Source organism: Pseudopodoces humilis, chromosome 8 (assembly GCF_049639895.1).
Source record: "Pseudopodoces humilis isolate 2021_Gansu_Grassland_sample_001 chromosome 8, ASM4963989v1, whole genome shotgun sequence".
NCBI lineage: Eukaryota > Metazoa > Chordata > Aves > Passeriformes > Paridae > Pseudopodoces > Pseudopodoces humilis.
The window spans coordinates 25,493,565-25,508,635 of record NC_142207.1 but is presented as its reverse complement, the minus strand read 5'-3'; the positions used below and the strand labels follow the sequence as shown (position 1 = coordinate 25,508,635).

Genomic DNA, 15,071 nt, shown 5'->3' with positions numbered 1-15,071 from the left:
AGAGGAAAGTACATCTTTCCTGCAAAGTCTGTATAGGCTTCTTCCTTGAAATTCTGCTCTTGCCATTTTGGGCCTCAGGAACAAGTAATTTCATTGAGGTGGTAATCTGTACATTTGTCACATGCCTCTAATTTATTACATATTTCCTGAATATCACCTCTATGAACATTCCTTTCCTTGGTGTATAAAACATACGAAACTGAACTGAGTATTGAATGAATACAGTGTTCCAAATAGTTCATTCCAATGCTTCAGGGTGACCTTTCTGAATAAAAGCTACCTTTTGCAGGTTAAGCTTAGTGTATCACAGTAGCTGCAGAATGTATGTACTGTTAATTTTTTTGAAACTACTTTGGGATGGTTTGGGGGGTTTTGTTTGGTTTTTTTAAAGGATGATTGCCAAAGACTTCCATAATGTTGGGAACTGAAAAAATACCTTATGGCTACATGGATTTGCACTGTAGGAATCTACTTTAGGGGGAAAACCACCCATCCTCTGGCTGAATTGACATTTCAGCCCTTTTGGCATTGATGGGAGTACTCACCGATACTAATGCCTGCATTTCCCTAAAATAAGTACACTGAGGTAGGATAAACTTTGAAGAACCATGATGACCTCAGGAAGGACTGCATATGGATGCTTGCAGAAATCATAAGCAGCTACAAGATCTGAAGGGCTGGTAATCAGGTGTGGTAAAGAAAGCTTTTCTTAAAAAAAAGGCTTTGTTGCACTGACTGGCAAAATAATTTTGCAGAGCAAAGAGTCTGTGGTGGTTTTGTAAGCAAAGATACCTTGAAGTAAACCCTCTGCAATCAAATGGGTTAATCATCTTTCAGCTTGATTTATGAAAGCAAGTGATCTAATCTGACACTTAACCTTTTTCAACTTGTAGCTTCTAATCACTTTCTGGTAGATGAGTGAAGTTCTGTTAAAGTGATTTAAGTGTGGTGGCAGTAGAATTTTCTTTCCCCCAGTAATTTCTTTCATGTTTTCCAAAGAGCTATGACTACTGATTGAAAACTATTGTGCTGTTGTTTTATTGGATGCTAGCTGAATCACAGGCTTTTGGTGACTACATGTGCCTGTTTACTTACTGTAGTAATATCTGTTTTATTCTGACTGACATTGACCCTTTTGATATTTTCCTTAGACAATCTGCTTCATCTTGGTTCATCATCATTCCAGGATAGTGGTGTCCTTGGGGCTCTCTCTTGACATTGACATGGTACAGAAAATTTAAAATCAGGTATTGTTTTGGGTCCTTCTTTCTGGCCAAAATGAAACACACAACCTAGAACTGAATGTAGTTTTTCTTTCCTTATGTGATTTGTCTCAATATTTTGGTTCCTTTCAGCTGATGTTCACAAGGAATAGAGTCACGTGATGTATGAAGGCAAACACATACACTTCTCTGAGGTTGACAATAAGCCCTTGTGCTCATATAGCCCCAAACTGTGCAAGCAGAGGCGACTTAACGGCTACGCCTTCTGTATCAGACACGTTCTGGAGGACAAGACTGCCCCCTTCAAGCAATGTGAATATGTGGCCAAGTACAACAGCCAACGCTGCACCAACCCCATCCCCAAGTCTGAGGACCGTAGGTGAGTTGTGGTTTCCACTCTGAAAAGTGGGAAGTGGCTGGGACATTTTATTTAAGTTGCTGCCTGGTTTCAGTATGAGGGAGGAGCTGACCTGAGTGAATTGTATTCCAGGATGTTCCTTTGAGGATTTTATTTTAAGACCAGTAAACTTTATTTTATTTTCTGTGGGAGTCAAGTACTCAGTGAGAGGGCAGTAACTTAATCCTAAGGAAGTTTATGGGAGAGTTCACTGCTTTTCTCAAATTCCCTACAAACTGTGGATCAAACCTGCTACACAGTATCAGCAGTTCTAACTCATTTGCTTTGTCACTCACAGTACATGCTCTTAGAAAGGCCTGCTTGTTTAGCCAGCAGTGCCAAAAGCACACTTCCATTTGCTTTTTCAGGACAAACAGTTGAAAATGCTTATCTTCTGGGGAGATCTTTATTCACGGGGAGCAGTGACACATAGGGACAAATCCAGAATTACAATTTGGTGTTGTTGATGTGGTACTGATCTATAGTGTTGTTTTACTGGAATAAAATATTACTTGAGAACAGATGAGCCAGCTGAGAAAGTGCCACATACTCCCTTTCTTCTTTGCTCCCCTTATTTCTCTCCCCATCCCTGTCCAAATGAAGAAGCCCAGAGTGCCCAGGTATTAAATTCCTTGCAAAATATAGTCCTTGAAGTTGTTGAGAGCTGGGAATTAAAAGCAGATTTCCTGAATTGCAGCCCATACTGTAACCACAAGGGCATTCTTCCTTGCACTTTTAAGACTTCCTGAACACCAGTCTCACTGGTGCTGCTTGGGCTGAAATAGCAGAATTTGTCTAATCTTGTCTGCCATCTATAAATGACTTTATTTTTCAGAGCTGTCATTGCAGGTTTTGCCAGTAACACAGTGTTTAACTAATGTATGTGTTAACTATCTGAGGTTTGTTCTATTTGAAATGCTTTTTTAAACCTAAAATATGAACAAAATATGCCAAAAAAAATCAAGCCACTGTTCGCTGACCTTTCACATTATTAGCTGCCATTCACTAACCTTTTGCATTATTAGCAGTGTTCCCACTGTGCCCTACATATAACTTCCTTCTCAGCTCACAGCTCCCTCTCTTGTCTGAAACAACAGTTGGACTGTGCTCTAAATTAACTTGCACTTCACCTGCCATTTCAGCTGAGGAGACTGATGAAGTGAGAAAAAACATGAATGTTTGTCAAAAGCTGTAGGGCAAATGCTCAAATGGCACAAGATGAATAACTTTAAGCTGTAATTTGACAGTCAGTGAGTGTTTCCTTGCTACTGTACAATTGAGGCTCTTTGGAAATAAGCTCACAGAAATGATCATAGAAATTGTTAGCACAAATGGTATGCTGAAATTTCAGATGCAAGAGCTGACTGAGAGTTCCTGTTTACCAGGGGTCATACTGAAAAACAATAGAAGTAATAGGACTTAATGACACTTTTTTACGTCTCATATGTTCCCATGGAATTTGTGATTTTTCTTTACACCTTGAATTGAGTTCACACTTTGTTCTTTTTGATTTTTCTCAACTTAAAGTGAAGTGTGGTCATGACATCTGGTGTATGTTATATTAAAATAATTCAATTGCATGTCGAGTGTCACATTACAGTACTTCAACAGGACAGCAGGTGTCTGAAAGAGAAAATAAACTTTTAATTTCAAATGAGAGGATGTGATAGTTTGAAAGAATATTTTAAAAGACTGTTTCTCGGGGCGGAGTTTAATTTTAACAATAACATTTAATGAATGCTGGTGATAAGACCGTGGCTGTTCTAAACTTTTTTTTTGGCAGGCAAACCTGTATCTTTCTTAGAAGACTTTTTTCACACTCTGTTGAATATAATGATGTTTGCAGTGTCTGAGTTCTCCACTCATAGCTTCTCATTTTCTGTGTACAGAATTACTGTCAGATGGTCATTTTGTCACAATTTTAGACACGTAACCGTACATGATCAGAAACAGTCTGTATGATGCCCTGACAGCTATCTTCTTTTATACTTTTAGAGAGCATTAAAAAAAGTATTTCAAGAAGACGCATGTATTATATGCCAAAATCTTCATAGTCTGTCCACAGATAATTAAGAATTATCACTTGACCCCAGACAAATGAGATGCTACTTGCCACAAAGATGGTTAATATGATGCCAGATTATTAGATTCCTTATTAACCATTAACATTCTACAAATTAAATCTGTTAAGTGTGTGACTTCATTGCCTTACTTGAAAGTCTGATTTTTCTATTCACTATCTTGTGTTTTTAAAGAATATATGTATGTGGAATGATACACACATGGGTTTCATATCTCTGTTTTCTCTGAATACATCTCCTACTTCTTTCTTAACCAGATACACACAAAGATAACGAAGTGCAATTTGATTTCTAAATATAGGTGTCTTGGGTGGCAGTGCAAAAGGTAACCAGATGTATTCTATTACCTTCTGTTCAAACGAGGTGGGGCAGTGTTCTTTATCTCTTCCACAACCTATCCTCCCTCCAGGGGGATATCTTCTGTTAATAGGCCATTGAGTCTCACTGCAGGACTGATAAAATTCCATCATCCCATTGGGAGATGCTCCACCCAGGGGGAGGAGCCAAACATTCCTACCTGGATATAATCTGAGCTTTGGAACACTAGTCCGCCTTTCTCCACTGGATTCCCAAAGGACCAGACCCAACTACACCACCACTGGACCTTCAGAGGAAAACTACACTCTTCTACAAGATCATTGCTTCAACAGAACCACACCTGTCACTCCAGGAGGAGTGCAGCCAGCCACCATTTAATCAGACTGCTACCAACATCCTGACCAACAGGGTGTCAGGTTGTATTGTGACTGTCAATGTTTTTTTTTCTGTATTACTGCATTTTTATTTTAATTTTCCTAGTAAAGAACTGTTATTCCTATCCCCATATCTTTGTCTTAGAGCCCCTTGATTTCAAGATTATAATAATTTGGAGGTGGGAGGGGTTTACATTTTCCATTTTAAGGGAGGTTCCTGCCTTCCTTAGCAGACACCTGTCAAACCAGGACAGATTTTGACACCCAATTGAGGCTTGAGGGCATAGAGAAAAAAGGTGATAAAAGGAATAACAGTTCTTGAGTAACCTAATTTTTTCTATAGAGACTTTGTTAGGTGATGTCATGTGGTCTAGCTTACCCTGATTAGGGTGGCACATGGTTGTGGCTATATTTCTCCCATTTGCAGGCCCTTATCTAAACATGGGTCCTATAACTAAGGCTACTATGGCTATTATCCAGTTTGCTTTATGGGTTAGTAAGATGAGGAATTAATGGATTTTTAACTTCCTCTGGAAGGCAGGCATATGGATTCGGAGCTATCACACACTAACTGTATGATTTTGGGGTTACTTTAATAATGGTACCTCTTGTGAGGAAATCACAATAGGGGAAATTTTCTCCCAACCCTTCACCTAGCTCTTTGGGTCTACCCCACCAGTTTTTGAAGGGTTCAAATCTTCTTTAAATGCTGATGATCTCATACAGTGGCTGGTGTTGCTGATATGCCTGTTCTATTTAGCATTCAGAAATAAGGGGAGATTGACTTGGATAACCACCCTGATACCTACTCCAGAGAATAGGGATGCTCCCACAGAGCCTGACCCTGCCCCACAGCCCACCTCAGAAATGAACCACCTGGAGTGGGTGGAGGTTCTGGTGAGGGAGATATGCAAGATGGGCCAGTGTGCCACATGTGCCACAATCAAGCAGGCCAAGTGGTTGAAGTCCCTGTGGTATGGTGGGCGTTGGTCCAAATATAAGTATGGGGAGGCCTGGCAGATTGACTACGTCACACTGCCTCAAATCCACCAAGGCAAGTGCTGTGTGCTGACCACCACTGAATGGTTGAAGACCTACCCTGTGCCTCATGCTGCTGCTTTGAACACCATCTTGAGCATGGAAAAGCAAGACTTGTGGAGACATGGCACCCCTCAGAGAACTGAGTCGGGCACCAGGATACATTTCAACAACAGCCTTATGAACACCTGGGCCAGGCAACGAGGTATTGAATGGACATATCGTATCCCTTCTCATGCACTAGCTGCCAGGAAAGTTGAACGATGCAACAGATTTCATAAGACTACCCTGAAGGCACTTGATGGGAGGACCTTCAGAAATTGGGAAATTAACTTAGCAAAGGTCACCTGGATGGTCAACGTGTGAGGGTCCATCAATCGAGCTGCTCCTGCCCAGTCTGAACCCTTACACATAGTGGATGGAGATAAAGTCCCTGTGGTACACATGAAAGGTATGTTAGGAAAGACTGGATTAGTCCCACCTCAGGCAAAGGCAGACTCATCTGTGGGATTGTTTTTGCTCAAGGACCTGGTTGCACTTGGTGGGTAATGCAAAAAGATGGAGAAACCTGTTGTGTACCACAGGGAAACCTCATCTTAAGTGGGAACTATGTGTAGGGTTTCATTGTGTATAAAGCAGGGTTTAAAGAGAGTATTGATTTGGGTATGATGCAGATAGTAATAGAGTGAGGGGTGGATAATGTCTTAGGTTGCAATGCAAGATTTAACCAAAAGTATCTATTCTATCACCTTCTGTTAAAACCAGGTGGGGCAGTGTTCTTTATCTCTTCCATGACCTATCCCTCATAACTCCAGGGGGATCTCTTCTGTTAGTGGGCCATTGAGTCTCACTGCAGGACTGATAAAATTCCATCATCCCATTGGGAGATGCTCCACCCAGGGGGAGGAGCCAAACATTCCTACCTGGATATAATCTGAGATTTGGAACATCACAGGCAGCCTTTCTCCACTGGATTCCCAAAGGACCAGACCCAACTACACCACCACTGGACCTTCAGAGGAAAACTACACCCTTTTACAGGTTCACTGTTATAACAGAACCACACCTGTCACTTCAGGAGGACTGCAGCCAGCCACCATTTAATCAGACTGCTACCAACATCCTGACCAACAGGGTGTCAGGTTGTATTGTGACTCTGTCAATGTTTTTTTTCTGTATTACTGCATTTTTATTTTAATTTTCCTAGTAAAGAACTGTTATTTCTATCCCCATATCTTTGTCTTAGAGCCCCTTGATTTCAAGATTATAATAATTTGGAGGTGGGAGGGGTTTACATTTTCCATTTTAAGGGAGGTTCCTGCCTTCCTTAGCAGACACCTGTCTTTTCAAACCAAGACAATAGGATTACTACAATTTAGTTGGGTTAAACACTATTTTGTCTCTTAATTTTCTTAACTTAAGAGAATCTTTAAATAATTCGTTAATATACAAGCTGCTCCCTAGTTCATTTGGATCTTCTTTTAAGTGATGGAAATTGATACCATACTGGAGTGCACTAAGAAGCAGAATGCATTTGTAGGTGGAATGTAGGTGGAAAACCTCACTGTCTGAATTTCTGCTTTCCCAGTGGATGCAGGAAACTGTCCAGCTGAAGTCTTCAGCACCCATCACATTTTGTGTGCTTTGTGTTATAATTTCAATGGCTATCAACCTACCATATTTGTGGACTTCATTTAACCTTACCTGCACAGAATAAGTGCCTTTGGCACTGAATGAGGAAGGGGAAAAAACCTGTATTACATACCTACTGTGATACTGTCAGCTGAGTGTAACTCACAGACAGGTTATAGAAGTGACAAACTGAGCCTCTAAGACAGGCTTTCAGAACTGGCTCTTGTAGGGCCAGCTTGACCCTAATGGGTTTCATGCTCAGAGCTATGTGAAAAGCACTGTGCTACTTGCAGGTTCAATTCCTGTCTTCGCAGTTATCTGACTTCCATGGAGCTTGAACTACTAGTCCAGATTCTGCAGCACTGTGTGAAGTCAGAGCCAGTTTAGGCCAGGGCCAACTAAAAAGCCATCCTGCAATGTGCAGAGTGGGGAAGTGTGGGTGCATGCTCCCCTGGCTGTGTGCAGGGCTAGCCAGAGCCTGACAGGGTCAGGGCTGAAGTGGTATGCCTAACCAAAACTGCCTGTGTGCAGTCTTCTCTACCCAGAGAAGACTTAACTGCTCTTCCTGGTTTCTTCTTGCTCCTGTTTGTCCAAGGTGTAACAGCCTTGGTTATACTGGAAGCTGGGAGTTGACAGAGCCTAAAGCACAGAGCCAAGTCAGTGTGTACTGGAATCTCAATATTGTAGCCTGGCGTCTGTGCGTTTGTATCCAGAGGAGCCAGTTGGCTCTCAATGATGCAGTATGGTCAGCTGTAAGAGCCAAAGCTTTATTCTCTGACATATAAAAAGGATTCTGCTAAATGAACAAGACAAACTCTTTTAGCAAGCTTATTAGCTTTCCACAGACTTACCTTTTCTATGTCTTTTCTTACTGTTTTTGCAATGAAAACAGGCTATGCTGTTCTACCTCCTCACATCAGCACAAGCCCAGGATGACAATAATTTAAGTTCTGAACAATATAAGGGAAGCATTTGTGTTAAGCAAAACACACTTTTTATTGGTTTAAGAGGGAAAATAATTCCCTTGTGTTTGTTTAGTGTGTTTATTGTTTTTTTTCTTGTGTCGTACTAAAAATGCTGTTGTAACTGTTCAAACAAAATATTTTAAAAGGGCTTAATTTTAAATATGGAAATAGTGCTTGTTGACTTTAAGGGAAGCTTTATTGAGCCCTCATGATATAATTTTATTTTTAGAAGTGCATCTCTCAGTATGAATTTACAGTATTCCCATGTGTTCTAATAAGGACCGCACAAGTTGTTGGCTTTTAGCTTGCCTCCTAAATAAAATAAAAATAAAATAAATATATCTAAATAGGTTTATTTATTACTTACAGCATAACATAATGAAGAAAGTATTTAGGCAATAATAAGTAGCAGTGCTTTACAGCCTTTTCTGATTTGTGAAACCGTAGGAGTGTGGGTCTCTCAAGAAGCTACATATATGGAGACCATTAAAGAGCATATATGAATTTGCTTTCTCTTTTTTCCTTTTTAAGGACCTTTATGCTGTTCACACACTGTTTCTTTAGAAATGGGTTGACAAGTTGAAAGTGACTAAACACAAGTGCTAAACCTTTTTGGGGGTTGTTTTGGGCTTTTCCTGCCATTTTTTACTCCATGAAGACCAGATATAATGTAATTTTTGCCTATTTTCTTCAAGAAAAATTACTATTCTCAGATGCATAGCAATCAGATTTCAAAGAATACCTTCATGGGCATTTCATTATCTTGTCCATAATTACCTTGATACAGACATCACTCTTTCGTTGTATCTTTGGTCATCTATAACCTGTAAGTTATAGATGGGATTCTGCAAGAGCAAATTTTGATTTTTGGTGGGTTCTACAGAGGGAGGAGTGCCTGCCTGTGGCATCCAGGAAAAGGATCACATCATGGTTCCTAAATTTCTGTCACATGCTGGTTCCAATCAAACAAAAGTTAATTGCTTACTTTTTAGTATGTTATCTGTGGCATAAATTGTAATTATTTTTACTTTTGTAAAAGATTTTCAAAGACCTTTATGCTTTCTTTTTGTTTTAATAGCATGACTTTGAAAGTTTTTCATATTAGAAGAACTTAAAATCCATGCTTGTGGATTGTATGTGTACATATTTCGGGCATTGTGTAAATGCTTTCTAGCAGCAGAGTATTTGTTTTAAACTAGATTTTTATTAAAGAATATTCAGCTAATCCTCTGGTTTCAAAATTCATCATGTTAAACTACTAAAACAGAATTTATGCTACTTGTTCAATTAAGTGGAAACAGTGATCTTTCACAGCAGATAGATATCTATGTAGGTTGTCCTTATGAGAAACTGCTCCCTACTACTGTGGAATTAATAATAATAATAATAATAATAATAATAATAATAATAATAATGTGTGCATGGATGAAAATATTAACTGCTTCCACTGAAAGAACAGAAAAATGAAAGGAAGTAATCTTCAATGTACTTTTTCTTAGGAGCTTTTGAACTGATCAGTTAATGGCCTGTGTTCTTGCTGCTTTATGTATCACTGTCCATTTATTTTGTTCACTTTGGATTTTGACTCTTTACCCTATTAGAGAGTTAAGATTTTTAATGATTGTATGTGATTCTCCTATGAATAATGAATGAAGAGTCCTATATCGTAAGATTAGAAATAGTTACTTCAGGTTTTTTTCCTGCTGGTTTGGAAGCACCACGGTTACCTGTTGTATTAGAAGCAGTTGTGTACAATTCATACAAAACCTCTTGTGTTTCAGTTTATATTTGCTTGAGATGTGTGTGTGCGTTTCTTCTAAGTGATGCATTCAGATTTTACTTATGGAAATTTAGTTAATAACTGACTGCTTCTACTTTTCAAAGGTACTGCAACAGCCACCTGCAGGTACTTGGCTTTATACCGAAAAAGGAGAGGAAGAAAAAGAATGATCCCATAGAGGAGGTAAAGGTCAGGCATCAGATGGATGCTATGGCCTTCAGTCTGACAGTGCCCACCCTGGCCTTGAAGATGCCCAATGGGCTGGATGGGATGTCCCTCTCCCCTCCAGGGGCCAGGCTTCCTCTCCACTACCTGGAGGCAGAATTAGAAGACCCCTTTGCTTTCAATGAGGAGGATGATGACCTAAAGAAAGGGGCAACAGTGAAGAAAAAGTTGCAGAGCAAGTTGGCTCAAAACCGGCAGCGCCAGAGAGAGACAGAGATTTTAAAAGTTCGCCAAGAGCACTTTAGCCCCATTCCTGCACCTTTGCAGCAGCAGCCTCTGCAGCAGCAGCACTCCCATCTGCCACCTTCATCAGCTTCGTTAAAGCCGACAGGGCTACCGCAGGGCATAGTCTGCAAGTCACCTCAACCTCTGAACACCAGCCTACCAATGCAGGGAGTGGCACCCACCACACACACTATAGCACAAGCGCGGCAGTTGTCTAACAAGAGACCTCTGCCTCTCCTGCCACCCGCCAGGGCTCCTGTCACGGACCCACCAAGGACTGATCGGGTCCTCATGAAAGCCACAGCCTTCTCTCCGCACTCGTCCTGCATGAGCCGGCTCCAGAGACTGGTGAAACTGTGCACTCGAAAACAGCAGCTGGACACTGATCTGTTTCCTCACTTAGGTGAGTAGGTGATAGTTGCACTGCAGCTGTATTTTTTTAACTAAAGGAGAGTGTCTTCCTAGCCCTGTCCTGAATTCCTCTGTGGTCCTTAAAAAATAACCCTGAGCTAGCTGATCTCTTGGTGTTTTCTTTAGGCCTGTTGTCTATGAAGGGAATGCCTGGACCCATCACAAATGGTTTATGGCATTTTGGTTGTTTATTCTTCTTAATGTTCCATTAACCATTTGAGAAATCAAACTGAGGTGTAGAAAGCATTGTTTGGATTAGAGACCTCATGTAGAAGGTTTGCAACTCAAGTAGTGAAGATGACACTAGCAGTACCTACATGAGTGGACAAAGTTAGATTGAAACATTAGGTGTGTGATAAATGCATGTGACATAATAAATATAAGTAAAACTTTGGCAATTTGGACCATCAATCTCTGCAGATTTGAAATTCCAGTTGACTTAATTGGAAAATTGGAACACATGAGAATTTTTCTTGACTGGCCCTATTTATGTATAGAATATGGATGAACAAAAGGAAAAGACCACTTCAGGAGAGCAGCATCATTACAGAAGGTAGTTGGAAAGATGAAGTCTTGTCTGCATACCATGCAGAAATAGTCTTCCCCTTACATATAATAATCAGTAGCTGCTTGTGAAAATACAAGCAAATATAACCAAATTGGTGCTATGATGGTAGTGCTCTGTAAGCTTTGAAAAGGCTACTGACCTTGTGGCTGGTTTGTCTGATTGTGAATATAGACTTAGGCACACCTGTATTTTTTATCTTCCTCACCCTCTCAAATTACTTTTCTGCTTAATTTTAGATTGTACATTTCTAACAAGTAAAATACTCACAGGGAAGAGGAATATGAGTCGTGATATAAGTAGGAACACCATTTATGATGTTTAAAATAAAGAAAGATTTCAGATAAGTCTGGACATTCCCTATATAATGTCTTATTTAATTGCAAACATCTGTATATTTTGCTATTTAAATTAACTTTTTCTTAATTTGCTGTTAAGATCTGCCCTTTGACACTCATGGGATAGTTTGACTATTTGTTCAGAAGATAATTAGCATCCCATAGCATGTCTCCAAAGGAAATTATTCTTCAGAAAACAGCTTTGATGGTCCTATATATAGTGCAGGTCTTTAGAGGAATGGCAACTCCAGAGGTATTTCTGAGTGTTGAAGACCTCAATAGCTTAGAAAGTGACCTGTGTTTTGAAAGACTGTAGAAAAATCCCTTTCTGTGCTTAATGTTCTGCATTCTCAAGTGGTGAAGAGAATATGTTTTCCTCAAAAAGAGGCATAGTAAAAATAAAAAAACCTAACTTCTACATGTACAGTTAGGCAGGTGCATAACTATGTGGATTCATTTAGAACAGTTTATATTTGGCAAAGTAAAGGAAATTACATATTAATTACGTGAGAGTGGAAAATCTATTTGTTATTTATTCATTATAAGCCTTAATATTAAAGACTAGGTATGCCAGTTCAGAGAATTTCAGGATTTCTTTCCTATATTTGAGCAGCACTAGAGATGACTGTACAGAACCTTTCAAAAGATTAAGCCAGTTTTATGTGTATCAACATCAGAGCCATGTAATTGGATATTAATGTAACTGCAGTCTTCAGTGTCAGGATAGCTGAATCTGGATTAGATTTTATTCCTTCTTTTCTGCAGTGCCCAGGAGAAGCAAAACAACTCAATTTCTGATTTTGTTTTTAAACTTTGTGCGAACAATTTATTATGTGGTTGTCAATTGTGGACATCTTTATTGAATGATTAAGTTGTTTTTTCATTCCTTTATGGAAGAGACAACAGGAAAAGGAAACGAGTTGAAAGTATAATTCTGACATTATGTATGTCTTAAAAAAGTAAAACAAAAAATAAATTTTTAGGATGCTGAAGTTCCTGAAAATTTGGGTTTCTGATATCTGTGGTTCATGTTAAAGTGCCGGTTCTATATGATGAAGAGTTACCTGATGATTTGTATTCCAAGAATATATGTGTATGTCTCTGACTCTGAAAGTGCTTGACCAGGTACTGATGCATTTGCCAGATTCAAGGCATCTGTCTTCAGAATCATCTCACATAAAGTTGTTTACTTTAGTTTTAGCAAAAATGAAATGCTCCTTAACTCTATCAATTTTCAAGGAGCACACAGGAAAATGAAAAAGCAAAAAATGCTAGCTTGTAAATACAGCAATGGTATTTTATCCCACCTGCTGCAAGGAAGTGGCAAGAATTTCACTGGATGTAGGAGAGAGAGAGTAGGAAAAACTACAAAAGATGAAGTTCCAGATAAAATGTTCTACCTGAGAACTTAGTGGCCTCTTTCTGGCTGTCCTGTTCAACAGCTGTGTATAAGTGGACTAGCTGAGGCTGCTGGAGCACACCATAAGTTGATCATACTCCATTATCATTAAGTGAAAACATGCTGCTTGGTGAAAGTGCAGGAATGTTTGTATCTCTCTCTTTAGCTCTTTCTTCATGCTAATATGTTCATGTGGCAGGCAATTACAGGGACTGAGCAGAGGAACATCCTGGGTAGCTATCTATCTCTGTCCATGCTGCTGTGTCTTAAAGTTTTCATATTCTTCTATGTTTTGGCACAGAGAAGGGGTCAGAATATAAACAGAAATGGAATTGGCCTATTTAGATCATATAGTATTAAAATTTCCCAAGTAGTCAGTTCTTCATGACAGGGACTTCTCTTTTACCTTGTACTTGGTTACGAAAACTAGTATTTCTTTGTGGGTAAGATAGTTGGTGATTTTTCTTCCACTGTTTATGGATAGAGAAGCCAGTAAGGATTTTAAAGGGAAAACTCAATTATGATAAAAATCAATGCATACTATATGTATATGTATATGTATATGTATATGTATATGTATATGTATATGTATATGTATATGTATATGTATATGTATATGTATATGTAATGGAGCTGTTACTGTAGCTTTTCCTGTATAATTGAGAATACTGCATGATTTAATCAAATGTAACTGTGCTTGCAACTGTACTATACATTTATCTTTTGTGCCAAAGGTTGCTCAGTGGCTTATGTAAGGTGGATACTCTTTTCATCCAATTTCCATGTTTTCAATTCCCTTAGGGCTGGATTGGTCTGAAGACAGTGGAGAAGAGTTGGAGGATTCAGAGCAAACCTCCCCTTACCAGGTTGCGTGGTCTATCCGAGAAAGCCTTGGCTATGAGAGACCTGAGTGAGTATAATTCTTTAGTATTCATGCTGGCCTTTGATGGAATAAATCATGTAAATGTGAGCTTCACTTCAAGTGGAGTCAGTGGAACCTAAGCACTTGTTCAAGTGTTTTGCTGAGACAAAGAATTGTTTGAACTCCTTTGTTTGTAAGAGCTATGGAACAGCTTGTTGCCTTCTGTCCCAGTTTCCAACTAACTTTAGAGACCTTTGTGCAGTCTGCTATCAGAAGGATGCATCAGGAAAAGATTTAAGCTTGTTTGCCTGAATTTAATTTAGTTTAGTGGTATTTATTAATGAATTTGTGTGCCTTGATGATTTGAGGTCCTGAATTAGAATCAAATGGGGTTGCTACTGGTTTCTTGTCTTTCCTACTGGTTGTGAATAACTTTGTCAGTAAACTTGCTACATTTTATTCATTAATCCTTGTAATAATTATGCAGGCTATTGTTTTAATGTGCTTTTTTAAAGGCCACGGTATTTCTTTCCACAATTAAGTGTTGAATAAACCTCTGTCAATACTTGTGAGCATTGGAAGGAAATCATAGGATCAAAATGATAATCAGAGCAGGAATTAGCTGCAGAAAGGCTTATGATGTTCTCTATATAGTGGTATGTCAAAAATCTAAACTTATAGCAGGATATGACAATATAGGTCTATCAATATGGATTTGAAGGTGCACAGTTAAAACAAAGCATCCCAGGTGTAGTATTGTAACAAAACTGTTGTATGTCATTAACAAACAAATTGGGGTCTCACTAGAATTTGATTATAATTTCTGTAATATGACTCTCATTCACTGTGCAGCTGGGCTTTTTGGTACTACAACTTTCCATAATAGTGTTAACGAAACCTTATTTTGTTACATTCTGAAAATTCTGAAACTTACTAGAATTTCCTGCTATTTCTGAATATTTGTCTCAAGGTGAGCAACAGAGCTGTGTCTCTGTCATCAGGACACACACCAGGATGCTAAATATTAAGGGCCTTCAGTGAATCAAATCTATTAAGCAAATTGTAGACTTCACTTTTTTAAAATAAAGGGGTATTTTTTAGTGATGAATAACTTGTTTTTTAGGGCATCAGCAATTTCCAAGTGAGCTTGCACAAACATTATTCTAACTTAAAAAGCAACTTTTAAATAAAATGTTTCGGGGAAACATTTCAGACTTCTGAATCATACATAATTTTTC

General features: G+C 38.9%; 1 protein-coding gene across 6 annotated transcripts in view; it reads left to right on the top strand.

Moving 5' to 3' along the window:
• Nucleotides 1-15,071, top strand: part of INO80D (INO80 complex subunit D) — a 93,724-nt gene that overhangs the window by 8,307 nt on the left and 70,346 nt on the right. For all 6 annotated transcript variants that reach the window (XR_015773054.1, XM_014249318.2, XM_088058498.1 and 3 more), the window contains 4 exons: nt 1,152-1,247; nt 1,356-1,602; nt 9,913-10,661; nt 13,773-13,881. Coding sequence is in view for 5 of the 6 variants with exons in the window: in XM_014249318.2 (XP_014104793.2) it covers nt 1,385-1,602; nt 9,913-10,661; nt 13,773-13,881 (1,076 nt within the window). In the remaining variant the exon portion in view is untranslated. The remainder of the gene's footprint in view (nt 1-1,151; nt 1,248-1,355; nt 1,603-9,912; nt 10,662-13,772; nt 13,882-15,071) is intronic.